This window comes from Podarcis bocagei (genome assembly GCF_964188305.1).
Source record: "Podarcis bocagei genome assembly, chromosome: 12".
NCBI lineage: Eukaryota > Metazoa > Chordata > Lepidosauria > Squamata > Lacertidae > Podarcis > Podarcis bocagei.
In genome coordinates this window covers 61,770,308-61,795,231 of record NC_138137.1, presented here as the reverse complement: position 1 = coordinate 61,795,231, position 24,924 = coordinate 61,770,308, and the positions used below count along the sequence as shown (strand labels likewise).

General features: G+C 53.4%; 1 protein-coding gene across 2 annotated transcripts in view; it reads left to right on the top strand.

The window, feature by feature from the left end:
- Positions 1-24,924, top strand: part of AGAP3 (ArfGAP with GTPase domain, ankyrin repeat and PH domain 3) — a 115,503-nt gene that overhangs the window by 43,646 nt on the left and 46,933 nt on the right. For both annotated transcript variants that reach the window (XM_081164191.1, XM_081164190.1), the window contains exons 2-9: positions 1,332-1,390; positions 6,778-6,865; positions 9,256-9,341; positions 9,999-10,140; positions 12,138-12,272; positions 13,742-13,869; positions 17,070-17,225; positions 21,324-21,416. In XM_081164191.1, coding sequence (XP_081020317.1) covers positions 1,332-1,390; positions 6,778-6,865; positions 9,256-9,341; positions 9,999-10,140; positions 12,138-12,272; positions 13,742-13,869; positions 17,070-17,225; positions 21,324-21,416 — 887 coding nt within the window. The remainder of the gene's footprint in view (positions 1-1,331; positions 1,391-6,777; positions 6,866-9,255; positions 9,342-9,998; positions 10,141-12,137; positions 12,273-13,741; positions 13,870-17,069; positions 17,226-21,323; positions 21,417-24,924) is intronic.

The following is a 24,924-nucleotide window of genomic DNA, read 5'->3' as shown; positions in this document are numbered from 1 at the left end:
GAGGTGAGCCTGGCTGTGACCCCCAAGACTGAACGAGGGCTAGCTGCTCCCCCCACCCTCCATGGGCAGGCAGGAAGATGCTTGGGCCAATTTGCCCTTTGCCAAGCACTTTGACAGGGGGACGGGGACGGGGTGCTTTTAGTGGTTGGGCAGGGATGCTTTTAGTTCTTCCAAAGAATTGCTGTCTCTCTGTTTTTCCATCAGTACCTCCATTGGCGCCTCTGCAGATCTCTGGGATGGGGCAGGGCATGAGCTGAGGCAAGGCCTCTTTTGCCCTCTGGGCTCTGTCGGGAGTGGCGCTGCCATGGCCTCTGGGCAAAGAGCTTTCTGGTAGCCATGGGAGGAAAGGAGGAGCCGAGGGCAGGGAGAAGGTCCACCGTATTAGAGCACTACCGTGCATGCAGAAGCTCCCAGGTCAGTCCCAGTTTCTGAAACCCTGGAGAGCTGCAGCTGCGAGTCAGTGCAGGCAATACTAGGCAGGTAGTGGGTGGTTCCTCAGACCAGATGGCTGGGAGGTCGCCTGCTCTTGATGGGGTTACGCTTCCCCTGAAGGAGCAGGTTCGTAGCCTGGGGGTCCTCCTGGATCCTTTGCTGTCGCTCGAGGCTCAGGTGGCCTCAGTGGCCCGGAGTGCCTTCCATCATCTTCAGCTGGTGGCCCAGCTATGCCCTATCTGGACAGGGAGAGCCTAACTACTGCTGTCTATGCTCTGGTGACCTCAAGGTTAGATTACTGCAATGCGTTCTACGTAGGGCTGCCTCTAAAGACGGTTTGGAAACTTCAGCTGGTGCAGAATTCAGCGGCCAGGTTGCTCAGCGGAGCAAGACGGTTTGAGCATCTTACACCAATCCTGGTCCGACTGCACTGGCTACCAATTAGTTTCCAGGCCCAGTTCAAAGTGCCGGTTTTGACCTATAAAGCCTTAAACAGCTCAGGACCACAATACCTAAAGGACCACCCGTTTCCATCTGAACCTACCTGGACCCTGAGATCACCTTCCAAGGCCCTTCTATGTGTGCCTCCTCCTTGAGAGGTCCAGAGGGTGGCAACATGAGAACAGGGTCTTCTCTGCAATGGCTCCTCATCTGGGGGGGGGGTTCAGATGAGCTGCTGGCCCAAGAAGAAGACTCAGGTGGTGTTTTATGGTCTCTTTGGGCTCCTTTATGAAAGGGGAAAGGGGCCTAACTTGCAGAAATCTACAGGGTGTGCAACCCAGCACTGACCAGCCTGAGAGATGTGATGCTCTGACAAGCCCCCCTTCCCCTCTGTTTTTCTGGGGTGTCTTTGGCTTTGAGGGGCTCCCTTCACCCTCTGCTTCTCTCTCTCTCTGCAGATTCCTTTGTCAACAGCCAGGAGTGGACCTTGAGCCGGTCAGTGCCGGAGCTGAAAGTGGTGAGTTTTCCGTGGCTGTACCTGAGAACCTCGGGAGAGTCCAAGGGGCCCGGCCTAGCCCAGAACCCTAATAATAATAATAATAATAATAATAATAATAATAATAATAATAATAATATTTGTGGCTTCCAACAGAATTATTAAAATACAATAGTCTATTAAACATTAAAAGCTTCCCTAAACAGGGCTGCCTTCTAAAGGTCAGGCGCAGTGGCGTAGCGTGGGGGGTGCAGGGGGGGCCGACCGCACCGGGCGCAACATCTGGGGGTGCGCGCTTGCACTCGCAGCTCTCTGCCCCTACCCGGCTCACTCACTCTCTCTCACTGCAGTGCTGGCTGTGCGAATCCGATCCGAGCCACTGGGTCGCTGCCCACTGTGGAGGGGGTGGGTGCCAGGCGTGTGGTGCGGAGAGAGAGCGAGGGGCTATCTGGGGGAGGGACAGTGCAGCGGCCGCCCAGCACAGCGCTGAGCGCGGGAGAGAACCACACCAGACCAGACCAGGCAGCAGCAAGAAGAAGCTGGCAGGGGCGGCAGGTTAGGGGTTAGGGGTCGCAAATTACTTGCCTTGCCCCGGGTGCTGACAACCCACGCTACGCCGCTGGTCAGGCGTCTTCTAAAATATTGCAGAATCCACTTTTGTTGTCCATCAGTCCCCACGTTACAGGAATAGGAATGTCCTCAAGTGCCAAATTCCAATTTTCCTCACCTGTGATTGGGAGAAAAAGCATAAGATCCTAATCCAATCCATAACTTCCTGAGGAAATCCTCCCCCCCCCCAAAGTAACAGAAATAAACTGTCAATGTAGTTTGACAAAAGCCTTTTTAGCATCAAGAGAAATAACTGCAGCCACACCAGCTGTTTCACTGTTTGAAGCACCCCTTTTCCTACTAACCTTAAATTATCTGCTCCCCATCTTTGGCAAATGATATTAATGTACCCCTATAGCCATCACAGTCTGGTTAGCAATGACTCCTGTTATTATCTTGCTGACTGCAATAATTAAGGTGATTGGCCTATAATTTGGACTAGTTTGGTCTTTAGCCTCTTCTCCCGGTGGCTGATTGCCCCATGGGAGCTCTCTGGAAATCCCAATAGACTGCCTCTGGACCTGGAGGTTCCACGAGAAGAGTCCTGCCGGGTCAGGCCCAAGGGAGCCCACTGAGCCCAGCCTCCTCTTCCAACAGCGGCCACAGGATGAACACCCGTCCTCCCCCTTTGGGAGGTCATTTGGGGTCTGGGTCCACGGCTGGCTCTAGATGTGTGCCCTGACCCCTCACTCCCCAGGGGCACAGGAATACGCACTTACCCATTTTATTTTAACCTTGCCATGGATGACATCCCATATATATCTCTGGTGGTCCAAGGAAGGAAGGAGATGTGGGTCTCTGCTTCCACTGGAGGCTGGAAGAACCGTTGCAAAGTTGGAGGGTCTCCAGCGGTCATCTAGTCTAACCCCCTGCCACACCTGGTCCCGAGAAGCACCTGGATGGCAGAAACTGGGGGATGGCCATGTAGGACACGTGTGGTGCTGATTCCCTTCAGAGCCAAAGGGCAGAGAACGGCAGGGTTTGGGGGGGGTTGTCCGGCAGTCTGGGTTGACCACTGAGCTCCGCTGCCTTGCCAGCTGGGTCTTTTGTTAGAGCAGCCACCAGTAACTGAGATCCCCAGTGCCCCCCCACTTGGGGGCTGGGCCCCAGAGGAAACGCGTCTGAGCCTGCAGGTGGGGGAGGTTGAGCAAGATCTGTCTTCCCTGGTGCTCCAAAGACCCCCAGAAACTGGTCTGTCCCCCCCAAAAAAAAGATCCAAAGGGCCGGCAGAATGAGGGGTGAGCCACAGCCGCCCCAAATAAGGAGAGCCTGCTGGGCCAGCGTCTTGCTCTCACGGAGGCCGGGCAGTGGGAAGCCAGAGAGCAGGATTCGAACGCAGGAGCCCTCCCCCCCCACTGGTAGAAGCTCAGCTATACAATCTAATTGCCAAATGGCGCCTTAAACCTGGGCTAGGGTCGCCACAACGGAATGTCTAGGTGCCATTTTTTCCCAACGAAGTCAACAACAACAACAACAACAACAACAACAATAATAAAATAAATTCATTTTCTCTCTCTCTATATATATATTTATTAAATTTTCTGCTTTACAATTTAAAATACTATTTTTTACATCCTTAAAGACTTCCCTTCTTCTCTTTCCGTGGTTTATTTTGCATCTCTTAAATCCCTGCATATTTCACAAAAACTAAACCATTCAGCATTCCATTATTGCATCCATCAAAGCTTATTTACACTGTTGAATTTATCTTAATGCTGCCAACGTTTTCAGCTGTCCGCAATTATTTCCCATATATCCAATAAACGTTTTCCAATCTCCTCTAAATGTACGTTCTTCTTGTTCTCTTATTCTATATGTTAAGCCTGCAAGTTGTGCATATTCTGTCAGCTTAAGCTGCCATTCTTCTTTAGTTGGGACCTCGCTCGTTTTCCATTTTCCATTCCATGGAAAATGGACAATAATTTCATTTCTATACCAATAGCAGCCATGGATTTATCTCATCCTTTTTTTTAAGCCATCTGGGTTGGTGGCCTTTGCTGCCTCCTTTGGGAAAGAGTTTACCTGTGCCTTTAAAACCACCTGGGAGCCAAGAGAGAGTCAGGGCAGGGCTTCCCAAATTAACGGGTTTAACCCTTTGTTAGCCTTTGGCACTTATTACCTGCAAAGGCAAAGAGCGCCACCTTCTGGGCAAAGGCTGCAGTGCTGATGGGAGTCAACCTGCATTTTATTCCTATCAGCAAAGGAGGACAGTTTGGGGTGGAAAAGGGCGCTCTGGGTTGCGGGCAGTTCTTTCCGGCAGGTGCCAGGTGGGGTGTCAAGGAGTGCCTGGCACTGCCCCCTTAGTGTGCCCCATCTTTCTCCCCTACACCCTTCAGAACCGTAGAGTTGGAAGTGACAAATGCAGGAATCTCAACGAAAGCATCCCTTTCTTTCTTTCTTTCTTTCTTTCTTTCTTTCTTTCTTTGAGATTTTTTAATTTTAATTAATTAATTTTTTAATGTAACTTTTAATTACTTTTTTCCATTGCACCATAAAATTAGAAATAGAAAAGAAATGGACAATAGAAATAAAGATTGAGAAAAGAAAAAGAGAGAACAGTAAGATAAAGGGTAAAAAAAATAGCAAGAGAAGAACTTCTTATTTTCCATCTGCCTGGAAGAGCCCACCACTTTCCTTTTAATATTTATTTGGTTTTCCAGATTAAAATTTTACAGTCCTGTATCAAAATAAATCATAACAACAAGATTCCAAGGAATCTCTTGGACTTCCACCCTCCCCTTTGTGGATCCTATTATTAATCATTCCCTCCTGCATCTTTTATAATAATCCAAATCTTTTATCTCCAAAGTTCACCACTAAACTACAAGTGATATTCCAATCCTGCGAGCCCATCGCTTTCCAAGGCTGTCCGTTCCTTGCTGGACAAGCTCCACAGAAATGCATGCTGGGACCAGGGAGAGGGAGAGCAACGCTTGGCGCCGTCTTGCCCATGTTGCCAATCAAGGGCAGGTGCCCATGGTGGGCGTCCAGCGTGGGCCAGAGGCCCCTGCCCAGCAGGGCTTGAGCTTTGAGCAGCCAGCGCTGACATTGCCAGGCTCAGCTTTTTCGGGAACTCGTAGCACAATTTTCTGCGTTCTGCTTGTTCCTGCTCTTCTCATTGGAGCCCAAATACCTTGCACCATGCAATATAAACAGCAATATGAAATAAATCCAAACATTACATGCCTTCCAGACCGTCTGTAATTTTGTCTGTCCTTGACTGTTTATTTCAAATTAAAAGGATGTCACATAGAGGAGGGAGAAAGGTTGTTTTCTACTGCTCCAGAGAAGCGGACGTGGAGCAATGGATCCAAACTACAAGAAAAAAGATTCCAGCTAAACATTAGGAAGAACTTCCTGACAGTAAGAGCTGTTCGACAGTGGAATTTGCTGCCAAGGAGTGTGGTGGAGTCTCCTACTTTGGAGGTCTTTAAGCAGAGGCTTGACAACCATATGTCAGGAGTGCTCTGATGGTGTTTCCTGCTTGGCAGGGGGTTGGACTCGATGGCCCTTGGGGTCTCTTCCAACTCTAGGATTCTATGATTCTATGATTCTATGATTCTAATCGTTCAAGGCCTTTTTTGTTTTTCCCCTAAATTTAGTCTAGTAAATCATCATTTAGTCTCCATCTATTTTTTTATATATTATATTTTTATTAGTTTTCAAATACAAAAACAAATTTATACATTCCATACATCTTAATTACATCTTACTTCTCTTTTTTGACTTCCCTCAATTTGTCTGCCATTCCTTCCTATTGTTACTTTATACACATTTCTGCCCTCTTAACCCTTTCCCCCATTTAGTCTCCATCTAAAGGAGATTTGGCTTTCCTTTTGTAGTTCCATAATCAAGGAATTATGATCTGAAAAGGTTCTGGGATGGATTTCATTTTTTTTTACTCTTGTCTCCAATTCTTTGGAAATCCATAGGGAATCTATTCTCGAGCTGCTGTCATGTACGTGACTGTAGTAAGTGAACTCTTTATCAAACACATGCTTTGTTCTCCATATATCTATCAAATTTAAATTTTGAGCCACATCAAAGAAAGTCTCTGGTAACTTACCTTCTTTTGTTTCTTTTTGTGTGTGGCTGATCTGTCTTTATCTAGAGAAGGAACTCCAATTAAGTCTCCCATTAAGATCATCATCTTTTGATCTGCAAATTCGAGTAGTTCTGTTTTTTCTAATTTTTTGAAAGAGATTGCTTTTTTGTCATTGGGTGCATAAATGCCAACCAGAATCACTTTCTCTCCATGAATTTTGATTTGTATTACTAAGAGTCTACCTTTCTCATCCTTCTGAATCAATTTGGGTTCAAGTGCAGGATTGATATAGAAAACTCCTCCTCTCTTTTTTGTAACTGTTCATTTATCTGCGTTTATATCCCCCCAAGTCGCTCCTGGTTGTCCTTCTCCACTTTCTATCCTCACAACGACCCTGAGAGGGAGGTTAGGCTGAGAATAAGTGACTGGCCCCCGAGTTCACACAGGGAGCTCCCCGCCCGAGCCAGGATTCGAACCCTGGTCTCTCCCAGGCCGCCTTCTGGTACTCTAACCACTACACCACACTGCCTCTCAGACAAATGATTCCTCAGAGGCAACTGCCCGACTTCCTTGAGCTTGCCTGGAATCCAAAGGGATCTCTCTCTCTCCCCCATCGTTTCTGTGCTGGAAAAGACCACTTGGTGCATTTAAGGGAAGAGCGTGGCTCCCTCCCTCTGCCCCGCCAGGCCCCGATCCAGCCTCCACCTCCCAAGCAGACGGGGCACAGTGCTCATCCTTGCCTTCTATATTTCAGGGGATTGTGGGAAATCTGTCCAGTGGGAAGTCAGCCTTGGTTCATCGCTATCTGACGGGGACCTACGTGCAGGAGGAATCGCCAGAAGGTAAGAGGGCAGGCCCTCTTGTGGGTCACAGCCATGCCTGGGACTCCCTGTTGTACGAAATTTATGCACGGCATAATTGCAAAATGTGCTCACTGCACGACTGTAGAAATAACAACAACCCTCAAAGCAGTTTACAAAAGAGAATTTTTCTTTTAAACCAACAGCAATCATTTAAGACTTTCGAAAAGTTCAAATAACAATAGACAAGAAACAGATTAAAACTCACATCTCTTTTCTACATACCCAGGTGGGCTTGTCTGAACAAGAATGTTTTTAGCAGGCGCCAAAAAGGGGAAGGTGCCAGCCTGGTGTCAATAGGCAGGGAGTTTCAAAGTTCAGTCGCTGCCACACAGGCAGACTTGACTTCTTACAAATAAGGAACCTCTCTTACAAGACCCTTGTAGCAGCGTCAGGGCCGTCAATCAAAGTGGTCTAGGGGGCGCGGGGGGGGGGGTTCCAAGTCCATGTCCATTAGGGACAGACGTGGGGTTGTGCCTTTCGCTCTCTGCCCTGTTCCTGTGCCTAGGGCAGAGAGCAGGCTCCAGCCCTTCCTGTGGGAGAGGGCCCCCTCCTGGTCCTGGGGGTCAAGCGGACATCTCTGTGACTCCCCGGAGGAGCCCCTCTCCTTAATTCAATGGGCCACAGGATCCAGAAGTCCTCTTCGCTGTACTTCTCCAACCTGCCAGGAGAGACTTTCCTCTGGTTTAATCCTGGCATCTGCTTGGCTTCCCACCAGGCACCCATCCAAAAAACCTTGGGTGCTGTTGATGTAAACGGTACGTTGAGATTGGGAACCACAAGGGGGCTGCTGAGGACAGAGCCCCCCTGGCTCCCCACTCCCTGTTTTGCCGCCTTTAGGGTAGGGGTGGCTGTGAGTGAGCTTGGAGCATCCTTGGCCCATAGCTGTCAACTTTTCCCTTTTCTTGCGAGGAATCCTACTCGGAATAAGGGAATTTTCCTTAAATAAAGGGAAACATTGACAGCTATGCCTTGGCCAAGCGCAGCCTCCGTCCTGCTGGCTTGAAGGAACCAGTTTCCTTCGTGTCGCTCTGAGGCGGTCCCGATTCTGCTGCAAGGCCCAGGTTCCACTCTTGGCCTTGTCTGCTGCCTCCTCCTGTTTTCTGCTCTCTTACTTACAATGTGCTCTGCTCAGAATGACACTTTGGGGGGAAGGTTCTAATTGTCCTTTCCTAAGCACCTGGCCCTGACCGGGAGACCCCTAAAATCCCAGGCAGGGTGGTCTGAGGGATGATGGCCAGGGGCAGATTTCCAGTGGCCAGGGAGAGGGTCAGTTTCCTCTGGCCATAGCCAAAGAGCTTGAGGCAGCGGGAGCAAAATGCTTTGGGCCTGAGAGTCTCTTTTGTTTTGGGCCGCCAGTTTCCCTGTGCCCCAGGGAGGTGGGTCTGTGGGGAGTGTTAACGGAGAAATCTGAGGGCTCCCTTGGACAAAAAACAAGGACACCAGCCAGGAATACCAGAGCAAAACAGCAGCCAGTAGGCTTGGTCTTGATTGAAGACTGTCACCACAGGACTCCCACCTGCCACCAGGTGGAACAAGATGGAAGCCTCATACAAGAGAGAACCCAAACTTTTATTAGATGCTAATCCCCCATGCTACACCCCTCCAAACTACATCACAGTTACATCATGAAAGGGGAGGTCTGGTGGCAGGAATCTGAGCATCCTGGACCCTGCCCCATGGTTCCCCTTGCCCTCCACCAAACACCCATCAAGTGTAAGAAAAGAGACATTTACATTTCCCTGTTTCCCAGCCAAGTTCATCACACCCTTTTCTCTTCATCTGGCTTTGTTATTTCTGGAATGGCTACCTGTCTGGCACTCAGGTATCAGGATGCCAGGGATTATCCCTCAGGCAGAGGGGCTGCTGAGGAGCTGAGCTCACATGTCTATATGAATTTCTGAGGTTTTCCCAGTGAGCCAGTACAGAGAGACATTTATCAGTGAATTCCTACATTTGGTATCGTGCAGCAAAGGCCATTTGAATAGATAGGAAGAAACTGTGATGAAGTGTTTTGTGGGGACAAGTCACAAAAGTGATTGTGCTGGTTTTGGTAGTGGGCTGCATGTGCCTGATATTTGCTGGAGGGGCAACACCACCACCACCCGCAACCTATACATAAATTCCTGCAACAGGAGCACCATTAGGTCAGCTGCACTCCTCTTGCTGTGGGATGGAAGACAGAGAAAGAGAGAGGGGACTTATCTAGGGCAGGGCTGGGGAGACTTGGGGAGCCAAGTCCAGTGCTTTTTCTTGCAGTTGGGGGAGGTCAGATCCCTTGCCCAGGAGGTGGGCCTTTTCCAGACTGGCTCTGCCACTGATCTCTCCCCCCACCCCACCCCACCCCCTGCCCTGCCTTCCTGCCTCCCCAGGTGGCCGGTTCAAGAAGGAGATTGTGGTGGATGGGCAGAGCTACCTGTTGCTGATCCGCGATGAAGGAGGCCCTCCGGAGCTGCAGGTAAGTCTCTGGGGCCCCCTTCCTGGTGGGGGTCAGGGAGGGGTCTTGCTGTGGGGCCCCCTCAGCCTCTGGGAGTCGCCTCTGAAAGGCCAGGCTTTGGGGTACTCTAGCAAAGCTGACCGGAAGGAGCCCCAAATCAAAAAATACACAGAGAATGGAGACTATTCAAGGAGTATATGAGATTATATTCTAGAAAATGGAATAAATATACCAGAAAAATATACAGGAAAAAGCTATGAAACAAACTGTGCAATAAAATTAAGACAATGGAAAAAGTACAACGAGAAAGATTGGTAGTTTCTTTCAGAAGGCTTTATTAGATAAGACAGGATGTTATAACTAATATTCGTTTCTTGTTGTTAATTCTCTTTTGTTCTTTCTTATTTTTATTTTCTTTATACTTTTTCGTGTTTAATTTTGTTGTAACCAATTGTAATACATATGTAGGATGATATTTTAAATTAATAAAGACGAATTTGAAAAAAAGAAAGGTGAGGCTTTGGAAACATTTCCAGGGCAGCGAGAGACCCCCTCGGACAGGAGAGACAAAAATGGGGCTCCTCTGTTGTCCTGTTGGAAGGGCTTCTCCGAGGGTCCTGCTGGGGGCGGCGGAGGCCATGCTGCTCTGACTCCCCCCCCCCCGCGTTCTTTCTCCAGTTTGCGGCCTGGGTGGACGCCGTGGTCTTTGTCTTCAGCCTGGAGGACGAGATCAGCTTCCAGACGGTCTACAACTACTACTTGCGGCTCTGCAGCTACCGCAACACCTCGGAGGTGCCCATGGTGCTGGTCGGCACGCAAGGTGAGCGGGGGTGGGGCCGGTCAGCGAAGGGCAGGACCCCTCCGTCCAGCCTCGGAGCGGACTGGAGGGTCAGGCAGTGGGAAGCTGCCTCTGGTCTGGGGATCACGGCAGGGTCCGGGCTGCCCTGCTCTGAGAAGGAAAACAAGGAATCCCACCCGTAGCAAACTGTCTTGTCCCAGAGAAGGGCGGGTAAGAAGCTGCTATGAGGACTCACCTATGGGTTGCAAGGGGGCTGCCGTTGCTGTTCTCCCCCTCCCCACATTTTAATTATTATTATTATTATTAAATAATTCATTTATACCTCACCCATCTGGCTGGCTTCACGTTTTTTCCTACATTGTGATTTTTGCATGGCGCGCACACGCATGCCTCATGATTGGCGATACATATTGTCAGGTCGGAAATTATGAAACCGATATTACGATATGGACTTGGACGATCTATTGATATATTGCCCAGCCCTAGAGACCTCTGGCTATAGGGTGGGATATAAATTCAAATAATAATAATAATAATAATAATAATAATAATAATAATAATAATAATAATAATAATAATAATAATAAATTGTCCAGTAGCACCTTAGAGACTAAGTTTGTGCATGCACACTTCTTCAGATACCAAAAGAAGCTTATACCCAGAACAAACTTCGTTGGTCTCTACTGGACAATTTTTCAATTTATTTCAACTGTGTCAGACCAACATGGCTACCTGCCTGAAAATAGTAATAGGGGGTTGGCACAGATACAAAACTAAGCCACCTTAAATGGCCAAATCCCGCCCCCTACAGCCCATTCTGTAGGATTGCTGTAGGATGGGGACTGCCTTGGATGGGGGGCAGAACAGAATGCATTTTCCAGCCTGGCTGGCTGGCCCACGGCAGCGTTTCCCCCCAGGTCTCGCTTGCCCCACGGTCTCGACATCCTCAGGGCTTTGCTGCAGATGGGAGAGACGGCCAGTCTTCGCCCCGAGGAGCTTACAGTCTAGTGTTTGCCAGTGCGGTGGCAACAGAACAGGGGGGGGAGGGGTGTAGTGAAAAGCAAATGTGTGGGAGACCCCCCCTTGGCACGTGGGCTCTGCGGTGGATGCGGACGGGGGGGGGGGGCAGGGGGTCATGTCTGCCTTTGCACAGGCATGTTCTGGATCCAGAAGAGAAGGTCTGGGGTGCTGTGGGGGGGCAGCAGTTTTTGTTCACAGTAAGTGATTTATCAGGAGGAGGAGGCCTTGAGGGGTCTGCTTGGACTGGGGCCAGAAGTGGAAGGTCAGGGGGGGTGCCCCTCTCCAGCCCCTGGACAGATGAAAGGGAAGGGGGCCTCTTTCCCTCCCCCTGAACTTAGAGCAGGAATGGGGGACCTGCTGTGACACCCCCCTCAAAAAAATGTGGTTGGCCTCCCACCCTTGTCCCTAACCATTGGGCAAGCTGGCTGTTGGGGCTGCTGTGAGTGGGGGGCCTGGCAACATCTAGAGAGGGGCACAGCAGGGCCCCCCCCCCCAGGCATGGCGGACTTCATTTGTTTGATCAAAATTTATACAGTGCCTGATTTTTTTGCGGGGGGGGGGGGGAGAGAGAGGAGAATGCCTCACAGAGTTCTGCAAAAAGACAAGAAAACCAAGGGCAAAATTACATGCAAAAAGTTAAAATGCTAAAGCGCCTTTAAGATTTGCATCAACCTCCTAAGTGTCTGGACAGGCTTGCTGAAAGGAGTGTTTTTATCAGAGTGCCAGGAAGGCGCCTGCTTGGGGTCCAGAGGCAGGGAGTTCCCAAGGACACACTCAGTGACTGCGTTTTTACAAGGGCGTCAAATGGGTGTGATGTGGCAGGGCCCATTCCACCCACTGAGTGGCTGCACAAGGCGCTGGCAACAGCCTGCCTGGCATTCTGCCCAGGCCCTGGGGCACTGTGTGGGGCAGCAGTGACCCCTGCCAGCCCCAGGGAGGTCGGCAGCAGGGGGGCAGATGTTCTCAGGCCTCTCCCTGACCCCCTCCCTCCCTCTCAGATGCCATCAGCGCCACCAACCCCCGGGTGATTGACGACTCCCGCGCCAGGAAGCTGTCGAACGACCTGAAGCGCTGCACCTACTACGAGACCTGTGCCACCTACGGGCTCAATGTGGAGAGAGTCTTCCAGGATGGTAAGTGGGCGCCGGGCCAGCTTTGGCCAGGGGAGCAAGAGGGGAGCGGGGCTGCCTTGCTGGGACGCAAGAAGGGAGCCCCTCTTTCCTGGCAGCAAGCGGGCAATGGCCTTTGCCCCGAATTGCCTTTTCTACGATGGTATGTTGACTGTTTTTTAAAGAAATACAACATTTAGAGTAGAGACTGCTGGTCCATCTTGTGGCAGTGAGTTCCACAGGTCCATTTATGTTTTGCATGGTCTCTGTTGGTGGCAGGGCAGTATTTGCCCGCTTGATACCCCCCCCGGGGGGGCTTTGGGCTGCAGCTCCCATTAGCCCCCAGTCAGCCCCATGGAGAAGGCAGTAGAGCAAGGGCTCCCCAAGTGGGTGGAGGGATTACTTGGGGGTGGGGGCCACTCAGAGACGAGGGGGTGGCAAGGGGCACTGTACGTACTTGCAGGTGACTATCAGGCTTTGAAAAGCTGGCATCACCAGACCAAATTCATGCATTTTGTTGGATTAAAAGAGTTGTATTTTGAACAAGAGTGCAATTAATTGTTACTGTTTTTAATTGTGTTGTGCTTACACCTTCCAAATTGGGTCGCGCAAAGAGCTCTCCTGCGTAATGCATTTTATAGGGACCAAGGGGGTGGCTGAGGCCTGGCGCTCTTGCAGGGCCTTTTCAGCAGTGGCTTCCTGGCTGAGAGGGGAGGAGCCCTTGCAGTGCTGGGAGGTGGGGCCTGGATCGGGTGAAAGCCTTCTGATTGGTCTGGGGAACAGCGGCCTGTGGTTGGACCTGGAGGGCTCCGCTGAGGGAAGACAGGCAGTTAACTGCCCCTATGAGAAAGTCATGGTGGCAGAGGGGGAAGTGGGGGGCAGAGACTTGGGGTGAAGAGCAGGGGGAGGGAGCCCTGCCAGGCTGCCCTATGGGCACGTGCCCACAAAACACGGGTGAGCGAAGAGTCCCAAAGGGGTCAGCTGCCCCAGCAGGCAGAAGTGCAACTGGGAGAGCTTTTGGTGGGCTTGTGCTGAGGGCGGACGATTGGCCCTGAGCATAGCTGTCAACTTTCCCCTTTTCTTGCGAGGAAGCCTATTTGGAATAAGGGAATGTCCCTTAAAAAAAGGAAAACATTGACAACCATGGCCCTGAGGCGAACCTGGCCTGCCAGTGCCCGCCTCGCCCGCCCCCAATCTCAAGAGGGGGTAGCAGAGAAGGGTCACAGTGGGAAGTTACAGTGGCGGGGAGTTCCAGAGACCCCGAAATAGAGGTTGCCACACACCCCTTGCAAATACCTGTTGTGGTTCAGCCTCGCCCCCCCCATTCTTGCCTTTCCCCTGCCCATTGGGGGGGGAGGCACCCCAAGTGTGGCTGCTGTGCCAGAGCTGGGGGCTGAGTGCGCTTTCGGGTGCTGCTCCCCCCTTTCTGGAAACTGCCCCCCCCAATGGTCGCCTGGGGCTTATCTCTCCCCCCCCCCCGCTCGCTTTTCCAGTGGCCCAGAAGGTGGTGGCCCTGCGCAAGAAGCAGCAGCTGTCCATTGGGCCCTGCAAGTCGCTGCCCAACTCTCCCAGCCATTCGTCCGTCTCGGCCGCCTCCATCCCCTCCGTGCACATCAACCAGGTAGGGGGGCATCTTTGGGGAGGGCTCTGGGTCTTTCCTGGGAGCTTCTTTCTGGCCAGCCCCGTGAGCGGGAAGAGGCTGTCCTGGGCTGAGACCTGCAGGAAACCAGAGTTGTTGTTGTTTAATTTATTTAATCATTTTTTCAATACAAACAACAACGGCAAAAGACACATGCAACGAAAACCATAATAACACAATTTGACAATTCAGATCTGAATACACTGATATACCTATGACTACACCTTTTTAACAATGTTTTCCCACCTCTCTCTCCTCCCACCACTATCCGCCTTATCGCTTAAATGTTCCTTCCAGATTTCTTCATATTTATCCATTCTTAATTTGCATTGACATGCAATTTGTTCGTATGCAGCTAATCTGTCCATATTATCAATCCATGTGCTCAGTGGAATCTCTTTGCAGCTCTTCCAATTCATCCAAACAATTTTTTTTGCTTCTTATATAGCACAGTACATCCATTTTTTTTGACCCCTTGTAATCTCCCACGGTTCCGGAATATAATTTAGAATTAAATTCAATTCCCCTAAATAACAATTTCTTTCATTACTTTGGCTATAAATATCCTCACCAGGAAAGCAGAGTTCTTGTTGCTCAGAGGTGTAGCCTCACTCAGCCAGACAGGCCCAGAAATGGCATTGCTGGATCTGGCCCCTCTAGTCCAGCGTCCCGTCCGCACAGTGGCCTCCCCAATGCTCCATATGGGAAGCGTGGAAGCAACAGCGGTTCTCCAATTGTTATTCCCCATCTTCCGGTGTTCAGAGGTAGACTGCCCCTGGGCATGGAGGTTCTGCTATCGCAAGAGATCTCCATAAGAAGAGCCCTTGTGGCTGGATCAGGCCAATGGCCTGTCTTGTTCAGCATCCTGTCCTTGCAGAGGGCCCCCAGATGCCCCCCCCCCCCGGTAGCCTTCAATGGAAAAGATGGAGAGAGGGAGGATTGCCCTGACTGGAGGGGAAGAGCTGGCTGGACCTCAGCAGGAATGGCAGAAGGGGGGGCTGATCCTGGGGGTGTCTCTGATGCCCTCTCTTTGCAAACTCAGGGGGTCAGGTGACAAGCAGCACCACCCTAACGCCAAGCAGCGCTTTCCGCATACTTGTGAGACTCCCTTGCCAGGCTGGTGGGTAGGAGAGCTGAAAATGATGCCAATGTATTTCACACCGGGCAGCCAATGCTCCGCTTTGGTTTCAGATAGTATCTGGGCAGACGAGTCTTAAAAGCCCAGGACAGAAATGTTCACAGTTCACCAGTAGCTCTGGTGGCTCATTTGCCAGAAGTCATCTATTCAGCATTAACTCTGGCGGTTCCCTCCCTGCGAGAAGCGAAGTTACAGGGAACCAGGCAGAGGGCCTTCTCAGTGGTGGCACCTGCCCTGTGGAACGCCCTCCCGTCAGATGTCAAGGAAATAAGCAACTATCTGATTTTTAGAAGACATCTGAAGTCAGCCTTGGTTTGATGTTTTCTTGTGTTTTTAATATTCTGTTAGGGATGTAGGTGGCTCAATGGTTTAGACCACAGGGCTTGCCGATCAGAAGGTCAGCGGTTTGAATCCCCGCGACGGGGTGAGCTCCCGTTGCTCGGTCCCTGCTCCTGCCAACCTAGCAGTTCGAAAGCTCATCAAAGTGCAAGTAGATCAATAGGTACCGCTCTGGCGGGAAGGTAAACGGCGTTTCCGTGCGCTGCTCTGGTTCGCCAGAAGCGGCTTAGTCATGATGGCCACATGACCTGGAAAAACTGTCTGCGGACAAACGCCAACTCCCTTGGCCTATAGAGCAAGATGAGCGCGAAACCCCAGAGTCGTCCACGACTGTACCTAACGGTCCGGGGTCCCTTTAACTTTACTAATATTCTGTTGGGAGCTGCTCAGAGTGGCTGAGGCAACCCAGCCAAATGGGCATGGTATAAATATATTATTATTATTATTATTATTATTATTATTATTATTATTATTATTGTTATTATTATTATTATCCACTTCATTCTGACCAAACAAAGCTTCCTGGTGTATATTTTGCTCTAGGAGGCGTAGTTTGGTCAGAATTGAGTCGATGCTTCCAGAGTTAATGCTAAATACTTTACTTCTGGTCAATGAGCCACCAGAGCCGCTAGAGGGCCGTGAAATATTGTGTCCTGGACTTTTTAGACTTGCCCATCCATCTGAAGGTAAAATGGCGTTTCCATGCGCTGCTCTGGTTCGCCAGAAGCGGCTCAGTCCTGCTGGCCACATGACCCGGAAAAACCGTCTGCGGACAAGCGCTGGCTCCCTCGGCCCGTAAAGCTAGATGAGCGTCGCAACTCCAGAGTCGTCCGTGACTGGACTTAACAGTCAGGGATCCCTTTACCTTTTATCCATCTGAAACCCAAGGGGCAAATTGGTTGCCAGATGTGATTTCCCCCCCAGCTCTTACTAATAGAGTTTGAAGGGACTCTGAGGGTCATCCATCCTACATTGGCTCCCAGTACATTTTCCGAGCACAATTCAAAGTGTTGGTGCTGACCTCGAAAGCCCTAAATGGCCTCAAAGGCCCAGGAGACCTGAAGGAGAGTCTCCATCCCCATCGTTCTGCCCGGACACTGAGGTCCAGCTCCGAGGGCCTTCTGGCGGTTCCCTCACTGTGAGAAGCAAAGCTACAGGGAACCAGGCAGAGGGCCTTCTCGGTGGTGGCACCTGCCCTGGTGGAACGCCCTCCCATCAGATGTCAAAGAGATAAACAACTACCTGACATTCAGAAGACATCTGAAGGCAGCCCTGATCAGGGAAGTTTTTAATGTATGACATATTAGTGTATTTTTGGTCTTTGTGGAAGCTGCCCAGAGTGGCTGAGGAAACCCAGCCAGATGGGTGGGGTACAAATAAATTATTATTATTATTATTATTATTATTATTATTATTATTATTATTATCATCATCATCATCATCATCCAGTCCAACCCCCTTCAATGCAGGAATCGCAAATAAAGCATGGCTGGTGGGTGGCTCCAAACCCTTGTTTAAAAACCTCCAAGGAAGGCGAGGCCTCCATTAGAAATCACATAAGCACCATCTGCTGTTCTTGTTGATTCTGCTGCAGCGGGGGGGGGGGGGAGGCAGCCCCTTTGGGGGGGTGGGATAGATGGTTTGGTGGTGTGGGAGGGCCCCCAGTGTCGACCCCCTGGCCTCACGCGTCCCCCTTCCTCCCCAGGCTGCCAACGGGAGCGGGGCCTTCAGCGACTACTCGTCCTCTGTGCCCTCAACCCCCAGCATCAGCCAGCGAGAGCTGCGGATCGAGACCATTGCCGCCTCCAACACCCCCACCCCCATCCGCAAGCAGTCGAAGCGCCGGTCCAACATCTTCACAGTGAGTGCCTGAGTGTCTGGGGGGGCCACGGGAAGGGGGGGGCTCCTTTGGGTGGGCTGCCTGCGCAGAGCAGCCCATTCATTGCCTGCGGGGGGCAAAGTGGGGCGACACCAAGGCATAGCTGTCAACCTTCCCTTTTTTTGTGGGACATTCCCTTATTCCAGCGCTGCTTCCTGCTGCTATCCCGGATTGTTAGATATCCCGTAGTCTGTCCCCGGGACAGGGGAGGCTGCTGATCCCTTATTTTCAAATCCGAAAGTTGACAGCTATGCACTTGTTGCCCCACAAGGAACCACGTGGTGGGTCTTGCCCTGTTCCAAACATTCGCAATTGGTTTGGACACAGGAGGGGCGCACATCCACCTTGCAGATGATTAAAAATCGGGACAAATTGCAAACATGGCTGGGAATAGGATTGAGCTACAGGGTGATATTGTGGAGACATGAGGGGGGAGCAGAGATTTCATGAAGAGTCATTCTGGATTGCCCTCTCCCCTGAGCGACCTTTTTTTTAAAAAAAGCTTTCTTGGTTGTCCAGAAATAACTTGGACTTGGAATTTGAGAAATTGGATCCCTCTCTCTGCCCCAAGTCCTTTGGCTTCTGCCCTTCTGATTCCTATTATTATTATTATTATTATTATTATTATTAGTTAGAATGGATATACTGCCCTATACCCCGGGGTCTCAGGGCAGTTCACAGAATAAAATCAAGATATAAAATCACAAAATACCTAACAAAAATAAAAACAACAGCCCAATAGGCCTCCCGCCAAAAAACCCCCACATTTTTAAGAGGGCATAGGATGTAAATCGCACCAACCAAAGGCCTGGTTAAAAAGGAACATATTTGCCTGGTGCCTAAAGGTGTTTAATGAATGCGCCAGGCGAACTTCCCTGGGGAGAGATTCCGAGGACCCTCGTTGCTTCCTCCTCAGTTTTAAGGGCCCAATTCCCTCCCCGCTTCTGTTCTTCTACAGAAGTCCAGGTACCACCGGGGGGAGGGGGAGTGCAGATTTCCTGCAAATAGCTATAAAGACAAAAGAGCAAATTCATTTTGGAAAATCCTGGGAGGGAGGGTGTGGCCGCCACCTGCCCTTCAGGGAAGCGAAAGGGGCTGCCCCCTCTCCCCCCCCCCCGGGGTCTTCCATCTTAAAGAATGGCCAGGGGACATGGTTGGCCAGTCCATACTTTTGAAAAATTGCTTCCCTTCCAAAGAGAATCCCCAGGCGGGACCTCTCCCCATTTTTCAATCATCTGTTTGCAACACGGGCCTAGGCTGTCCCGTCTTGAAGTCTTGACCATTGTAGAGAATCTGTGTCTTTGAACACGGGCAAAGGTTTTCTGATTTCCAATCGGAGAAAAACCACGAACACGCTAAGCCCCAGAGCAGGCATCACCTGGCCTGGAAGCAGCTGCGCAGCCCCCCCCCCAGGCCCACGAGGGCCACAGAGCAGTGCATGCCCCCCGGGAGGGAGGTGGGGGCACCTCCAGAGGCTGTGGGTCTTGCTGGGGCTCCTTGGCTTGGCTGTGAGGTCTTCTGCTGCAGCCGGGGGGTGGGCAGGATGTGGAAGCTGGGGCTTGCCTGTCTGGCGCTCGGGCGGGGGCTGTGGGGCACAGCCTTTGCAAAGACAAATGGCCGCTGTTCTCTCTTGCAAGCCCCCCCCCCTCAGCCCACTTGACCAGACCCAGTCTCTGGGGCTTCTTCCCTGGGCCACTTCCGCGCACAAACACAAACACAGCCTGCCTTCCTGGGTCTCGGCTCTTCCTCCGCAAGCAGGGCTGCTGCTGGCTGTGGGGGTCCGGTGGGGGCCCTAGCTGTCCTTGCTCCTGCTTGCTTTGCTGCCCCCACTGCACGCGGCCCCCTCCCAACACTCCTGCTTGCTCCTGCTGGCTGCTGCCTTCCTCCCTGCTCCTCACGGGCGGATCTTTGAACGAGCGCTGCACTGGCCTGCTCCCTCTCTCGCTCGCTTGCCCCCACCGCCACTCGGCCGGAATGGCTTGCCGTGAGACCACCCCTCTTGCTTGGCGTCCCCCCCCCCGGGCTCCCTGCGGATCTGCTCTCTTCACCATGCTTGCTCACGTCCATCTACAAACTGCTGCCCAGCAGCTGCTCTCACGTGGGGGTCCTTCCGAGGGGCGGCACTGGCGGGGGGCTCCGGACGGGGGCTCCTGAAGGGTCTGGCAGCCGGGGCTTGTTTGGCTGTTGGGGAGGGAGGGGGGACCCTGTTTCCTTGGTCTTCACCTCTGCACCCCTCATTCCCAGAAGCTCATTCCCATGGCTGCTGCTTCCCCCTGCCTTCCTCTCCCAACTCCTGCTGCTTCTGCCCCTTCCTGACTCCCCCTCCTGCTCTCTGCACCAGCCAAGGAGGACGGAGGGTGTCAGTGTGTCTCTGGCCAGCAGGTGGAGGCAGAATCCTGCTTCCCTTCCTTCCTCCTTTCTTCCTCCCTCCCTCCCTTGGCTCTTCCTTCTCTCTCATCTGCTCCGCCTGACTGCTGCTGCTGCTGCTGCTGCCGCTGCCGCCGCTGCCCCACCTCTGGGCTGGCCGGCCTGACTCTCTGTGTCCTTCCTGCCGTGCCCCAGACAGACAGACAGACAGACGCGCACACACGTCCTTTTCTGAGTATAACATGCCAAACTCTTTATTCTTTCGATATTTGCAGATATGTGCCACTGTTTCCAACTTTTCATCAACCAAAAGGCCTTTTCAACTCCTTCCAAATTAGAAGATCCCGTTGGTTTCCCAGCAGGCACCTCAGTACCAATTCTCTCACTTTTCATTGCCTCTCCAGGGCCGGATCAGGGACAGGCACTGGGAGTGATCTCAGATTAGCGGCCTGCCCTACCTGCCGCCTGGGTCCCCCTCCTCCCGGAGACACGCAGGAGCCTTTAGCCCCTCCTCCTCCCCCCCTCTCTAAAGTCTCTCGGAGGGAGTCTGCTGCGCCTGCCCTCTAAGCCGGGATTTTGCTGGGCGAGCTGGACTGTCCGCGTGCCGAGAAGGGGCCCTCCGGGGACAGGAAGACCGCCAGAGCCGCCAGGAAGTGCCAGGAGATGGAGGGGCCACGGGACGCTTTGCCGCCGGCCGCGCCCTGCTACTTGCTCTCCGGCTCCCTCCTTCCTCCTGCATGGACTCCTCTTCTTCTCCTCCTCCTCCTCCTCTTCTTCTTCTTCATCTTCCTCCTCCTCCTCTTCTTCCTCCTTCTCTGCCACGGCCGCCGCCTCCCCAGACGACTATGGCTCTTGGAGGCCTCCTCTTTTGAGCTCGTCGGAGTGCGGGGCAAGAGGGCTGCTGCCGCCGCCACCAGCTCCTCCTTTCCGACCCCCTTCCGAGTGCGCAGGGGTTGGTGCGGCCGGCTGCGTTGGTGGACAGACAACGCAAGGGCTTGTAAGATGGATGGACCCCGGCCGAGGGCCGAAGGCTGCCTCCTCCCGCCATTCTTGTGGTTCTGAATGTATCGCTTGCATCCCCCGCCGTGACTCCCGCAAGGCTCTCCACTGTCTCTCCAGCGCCTTCCCAGGACCGCTTCTCAGCAGACTGTGGTTTCCAGCTTCATCTAGTGATCCGTTTATTTATTAAGCTGATGGTGGTGATGATGATGATGATGATGAACTGGAGTTATTGCTCTTCCTCTCCCCGCCCTCCTCCTTTCTCTCTCTCTCTTTCTCTCCCCAAGAATCATGTTCTAAATGTAAAGTAGCTGTTTATTGTCAAAGCTCTTTTGTAAGGGGCTGACGGCGGCCCAGTGAAATCCGCGACTTTGTATGGTGCCCGTGTGTTCACCAAATAAACGGTTGGATTAGTCGGGCTGGTGCCTTCTTTTCCGGCGGTGCTTTTGCTGCTGCTGCTCCCGCTGCTGCTGTTGCTGCTGCTGCTTCCTCCATCCATGCTCACCCCATCCCATGCTGCTCTCGTCTGTCACCCCATCCCGGGGACCAGGGGGCGGGCGGGCAGGCGGGGGCCGAGGCCATGGCAGCGCCTCCACTCCTCTGGCCTGGGGCTGGAGCAGAGAGCAGGCGGGGGCTCCCCTGAGTCTCCAGGGGGCAGCCTCCCTTGCCCTGCCCTCCCTGCCCATCTAACGCCCCGTGTCTCTTCTCTTCCAGTCTCGGAAAGGCACGGACATCGAGCGGGAGAAGAAGGCCCCCGAGTGTAAGGCGGACTCCATCGGCAGCGGGCGGGCCATTCCCATTAAGCAGGTTCGCGCTCTTCCCCCATCGCTGCGGCCCTGGAGGGGGGCGGGAGGGCCGGACGGGGGGAGGAGGAGCGGGCAGAAGGGGCACCTGGGGCTCACCCCACTCTTTTTCCTTCCCTGCCACTGAGGAGCATCTCTTTGTCAGGCCCATTGTGTTTCTCCATGCCAGTGTTGCAGTCACCAGCTCTGTGTTCGGCTACTCTGTGTGCCTCCGTGTCTGCATTTGGGCGGCGGGTTGGAGGGGAGGCCTTTGCTATGCTCTCCAAGGCGCCATCGGGGGAGGGGGGCTGCCAAGCACCATCTGCAAGCTGGCGACATCTGTGGGACTCCATGTTGCTTGCTTGGGCCCTCGTGCAATGGTTGGATTCAGCATGGATCTCCGAAGGCTGCTGGGGACCAGGCCTGGCCCGTCATGCCAGGTTGCAAAGGCTGGTTGCAGCTTCTTGTTGGTGCCAGAGGAGGCACTTGGCAGCCTCTCCTGGCTTTGAGCCCTGGCCCTGAACGTAGATTCCAGGGGCCGGGGTGGCTGGCCTTGCTGAAGAAGGCCGGCATCAAAGGACGTCCTTCCCAGGAGCCGGTCAAGTGCTGGGCTGGCTCTCGCCTTCGAGAGGAGACCGAGGTGGGTTTTGCTGCCATCTCCACTACAGCAAAGGTCTCTGCAGGGAGATTTCCTCCAGACAGCGCCAGGTCTTCTGGAGGAAGCCCGCTGCCTTGCTGTCTGCCCCATTTGGGGAAAGGACCTGGTAAGTTGAGATCTCTCCCTGCGTCCAAGAAGGTGGACAGGCGTCGCGGTTGCTGGTTGTGGAAGAGGGGCCTTCTGGGGCTTTGGTGCAAAATGTCTCCTGGAAGTCTCAGGGGCAGGACTAGCCCCCCCCCCCGCCAACCCCTTTTTCTGTCACTGACACACCGGGCAGCTGGAGGAGGGGGAATCTGAAGGAGAAAAAGGGCAGGAAGGGGAAAGGTGCAGCCGAGGGTGTTGCAGCTCAGGCAGACTTTGCGGGAAAGAGAAGCTGTTTCCCCAGGACTTTGTTGCCTGCCCTTGGCTTCTCGGGGGCCCCACCCGCCAGCAGCCCACTCCCCACAAGGGTTTGGACCCCTTTCTCTCTCCTTTCCATGGCAAAACAGGAGGCCTTGGGGGACAGGGCATGATCTGTCCTGGCTCTGCTTGCCAGCCATGGGCTCCCCGCTCTCTTTCGGGGGTCATGTGTTGGGGGGCTGACTGAGCCCCCTCCTGGCCTTGGTGACTGGCGGCAGGAGCTGCAGGCCACACAGCCCTCCTGTGGCTCTCTGTCCGTGGCGTCTGGGCCGCCTTCGGTGTGGCATTCAGGTAGTTCTGACTGACTTGTGAGGCACTTGGGCTGCCATTTTGGGGTGCTCTCCCCCTCCAAATGCATGCCTGCAAGGCCACAAGGCTGGGAGGTCTCTCCTCACTCCTGGCCCCTCAACCTGCCCCAACCCGGGGCTTCTGTGTGAACTCAGTCCAGAGCCCTTGCCAGGGGTCTCCTGTTGGGCTGCAGAGCCTTGCTGGGGCTCCTTAGCAAAGTCTCCCTCCCAGCTGGGAACTTGGGGGCAGAAGCAGCCTCCCCACGGTGACTTGGGAGAAGGAGAGCCCAGAGGCCCGTCCTGTCCAACATCCCATTGTGGGACTCCCACAAGAGCACTGTTTACTCCTGTGGCCCAGGGTTCAGGCCAACCCAAGGCTGCCCCTCTGCAGGCAGCGTCAAAGCCCCAGAGCTTCCCTGCAGACCCTCCTGGCCAGCTCCAGCCCCCTACCGCCTGAGAGTCAGGCACAGGGCTCGTCTAGTCTAGGGTTCCCTGCCCACAGGGGCAGCTGGGCAGGAGGGAAGAAGCCCTACCAGCCCAGCCCTCCGTGCCTGGCTTGCACTCGTGGAGAGCTGGGCTCCTCAGTGGGGCTGAGCAAGAGGGGAGCCCCCCACACTTCCCTCCTTGTCCCGCCTGGGGTGTTCCCACCCTCCCCAGCCCCCCCCCCGGCCCCTGGGGCAGTTGCTCCGGCCCCATCCCACCCTGCGCTCTCCCTTCCTGGGCTGCCTGGGCCGGGTGGCTTCTCCTTGGAGGGAGCCGGGATCATGCTGGGAGCTTAGATTACATTTAAATTGCCATTTGCATTTTCCAATCAATACGCGACTTTACAATTAAGTTTGGTGTTAAAATTCTTAGCGAAAAGTGAGTGGAAGGGAGATTTGTGGAGTAAACGAGTCCTGTGGGGGCCATTGCTGCTCCCTGCTTCATTACCCTGCATATTGCTGCTGTTGCTGCTGCCGCCGCCGCTGCTGCCTCCTCTTCCAGCCTCAATCTAGCAGCCTGGCTGGGGGGGGGGGAGATGTGCGGAGGAAGGCGGCCTGCCCCATCATGGGAGACCCCTTTCCCCCGGTGGGGCCACACTGGTTGGGGGGGAGGTGGCAGCCGGGCGGAGGGGGGTGGCTTGGCTGGAGGGGGTGGGCAGTGCCCTTTATTGGTAGAAGGCATCTCCTGTGTTGGGGGGTCCGGCCTGCCTGCCTCCTGGCCTGGTTCATTTTGTCCCCAAACCTGTTCTGCCTTGTGACCTTGGACACACTTGACTAGACTGGAGTCTGTTGCGCCGCAGAAACCAGACCTTCCCCGCCACCCCCAGGAATGCTTGGGGGCCCCTCACTCTCTCAGCTGGAGAAGGGGGCTTCCCAACATGACTTCCCTTCATGCCCCCGCAGTGGTGGTGTCCTTTTTCTGCACTTGCCAGCAGCAGTGGGGGCTTTATTTTGCTCCTTTGGGGACCTGAGGGTGGGAGGTTCTCAGCTGACCAGAAGAAATTTGGCCGCCTCCTGGACCATCAACAGCCACAAGATGGTCCAACAGGGGCCTGAGAAGAAAGAGGAGCAGGGGGGGGAAAGGCCGTGTCCTCCTGAATGTGCTGGAAACCTCAAGAGAGAGGAGGGGGCTCTTGCCCTGGGCCCCTGCTTGCTTACGGGCTTCGCGTTGGGCACCCGGTTGGCCCCTGTGGGACTAGGTGGGCCTGATGGAGCAGGGCTGTTCTTGCGTCCCCTTTGTGGGGAAGGAGGAGGGTCTGAGAGGGTCTGCCTGTTTGGGGGCATGGGAGGCAGATGGAGGAGCCTGCTTTTAGATGCCACCTGCCTTCAACAGCAGCAGCAGCAGCAGCCAAGGTCTGCCTCTGGCCTGCCTAGGTAAAGGTAAAGGGACCCCTGACCATTAGGTCCAGTCGCGGACGACTCTGGGGTTGCGGCGCTCATCTCGCTTTATTGGCCAAGGGAGCCGGCGTACAGCTTCCGGGTCATGTGGCCAGCATGACTAAGCCGCTTCTGCCGAACCAGAGCAGCACATGGAAATGCCGCTTACCTTTCTGCCGGAGTGGTACCTATTTATCTACTTGCACTTTGATGTGCTTTTGAACTGCTAGGTTGGCAGGAGCAGGGACCGAGCAACGGGAGCTCACCCCTTCGTGGGGATTCGAACCGCCGATCTTCTGATCTGCAAGCCCTAGGCTCTGTGGTTTAACC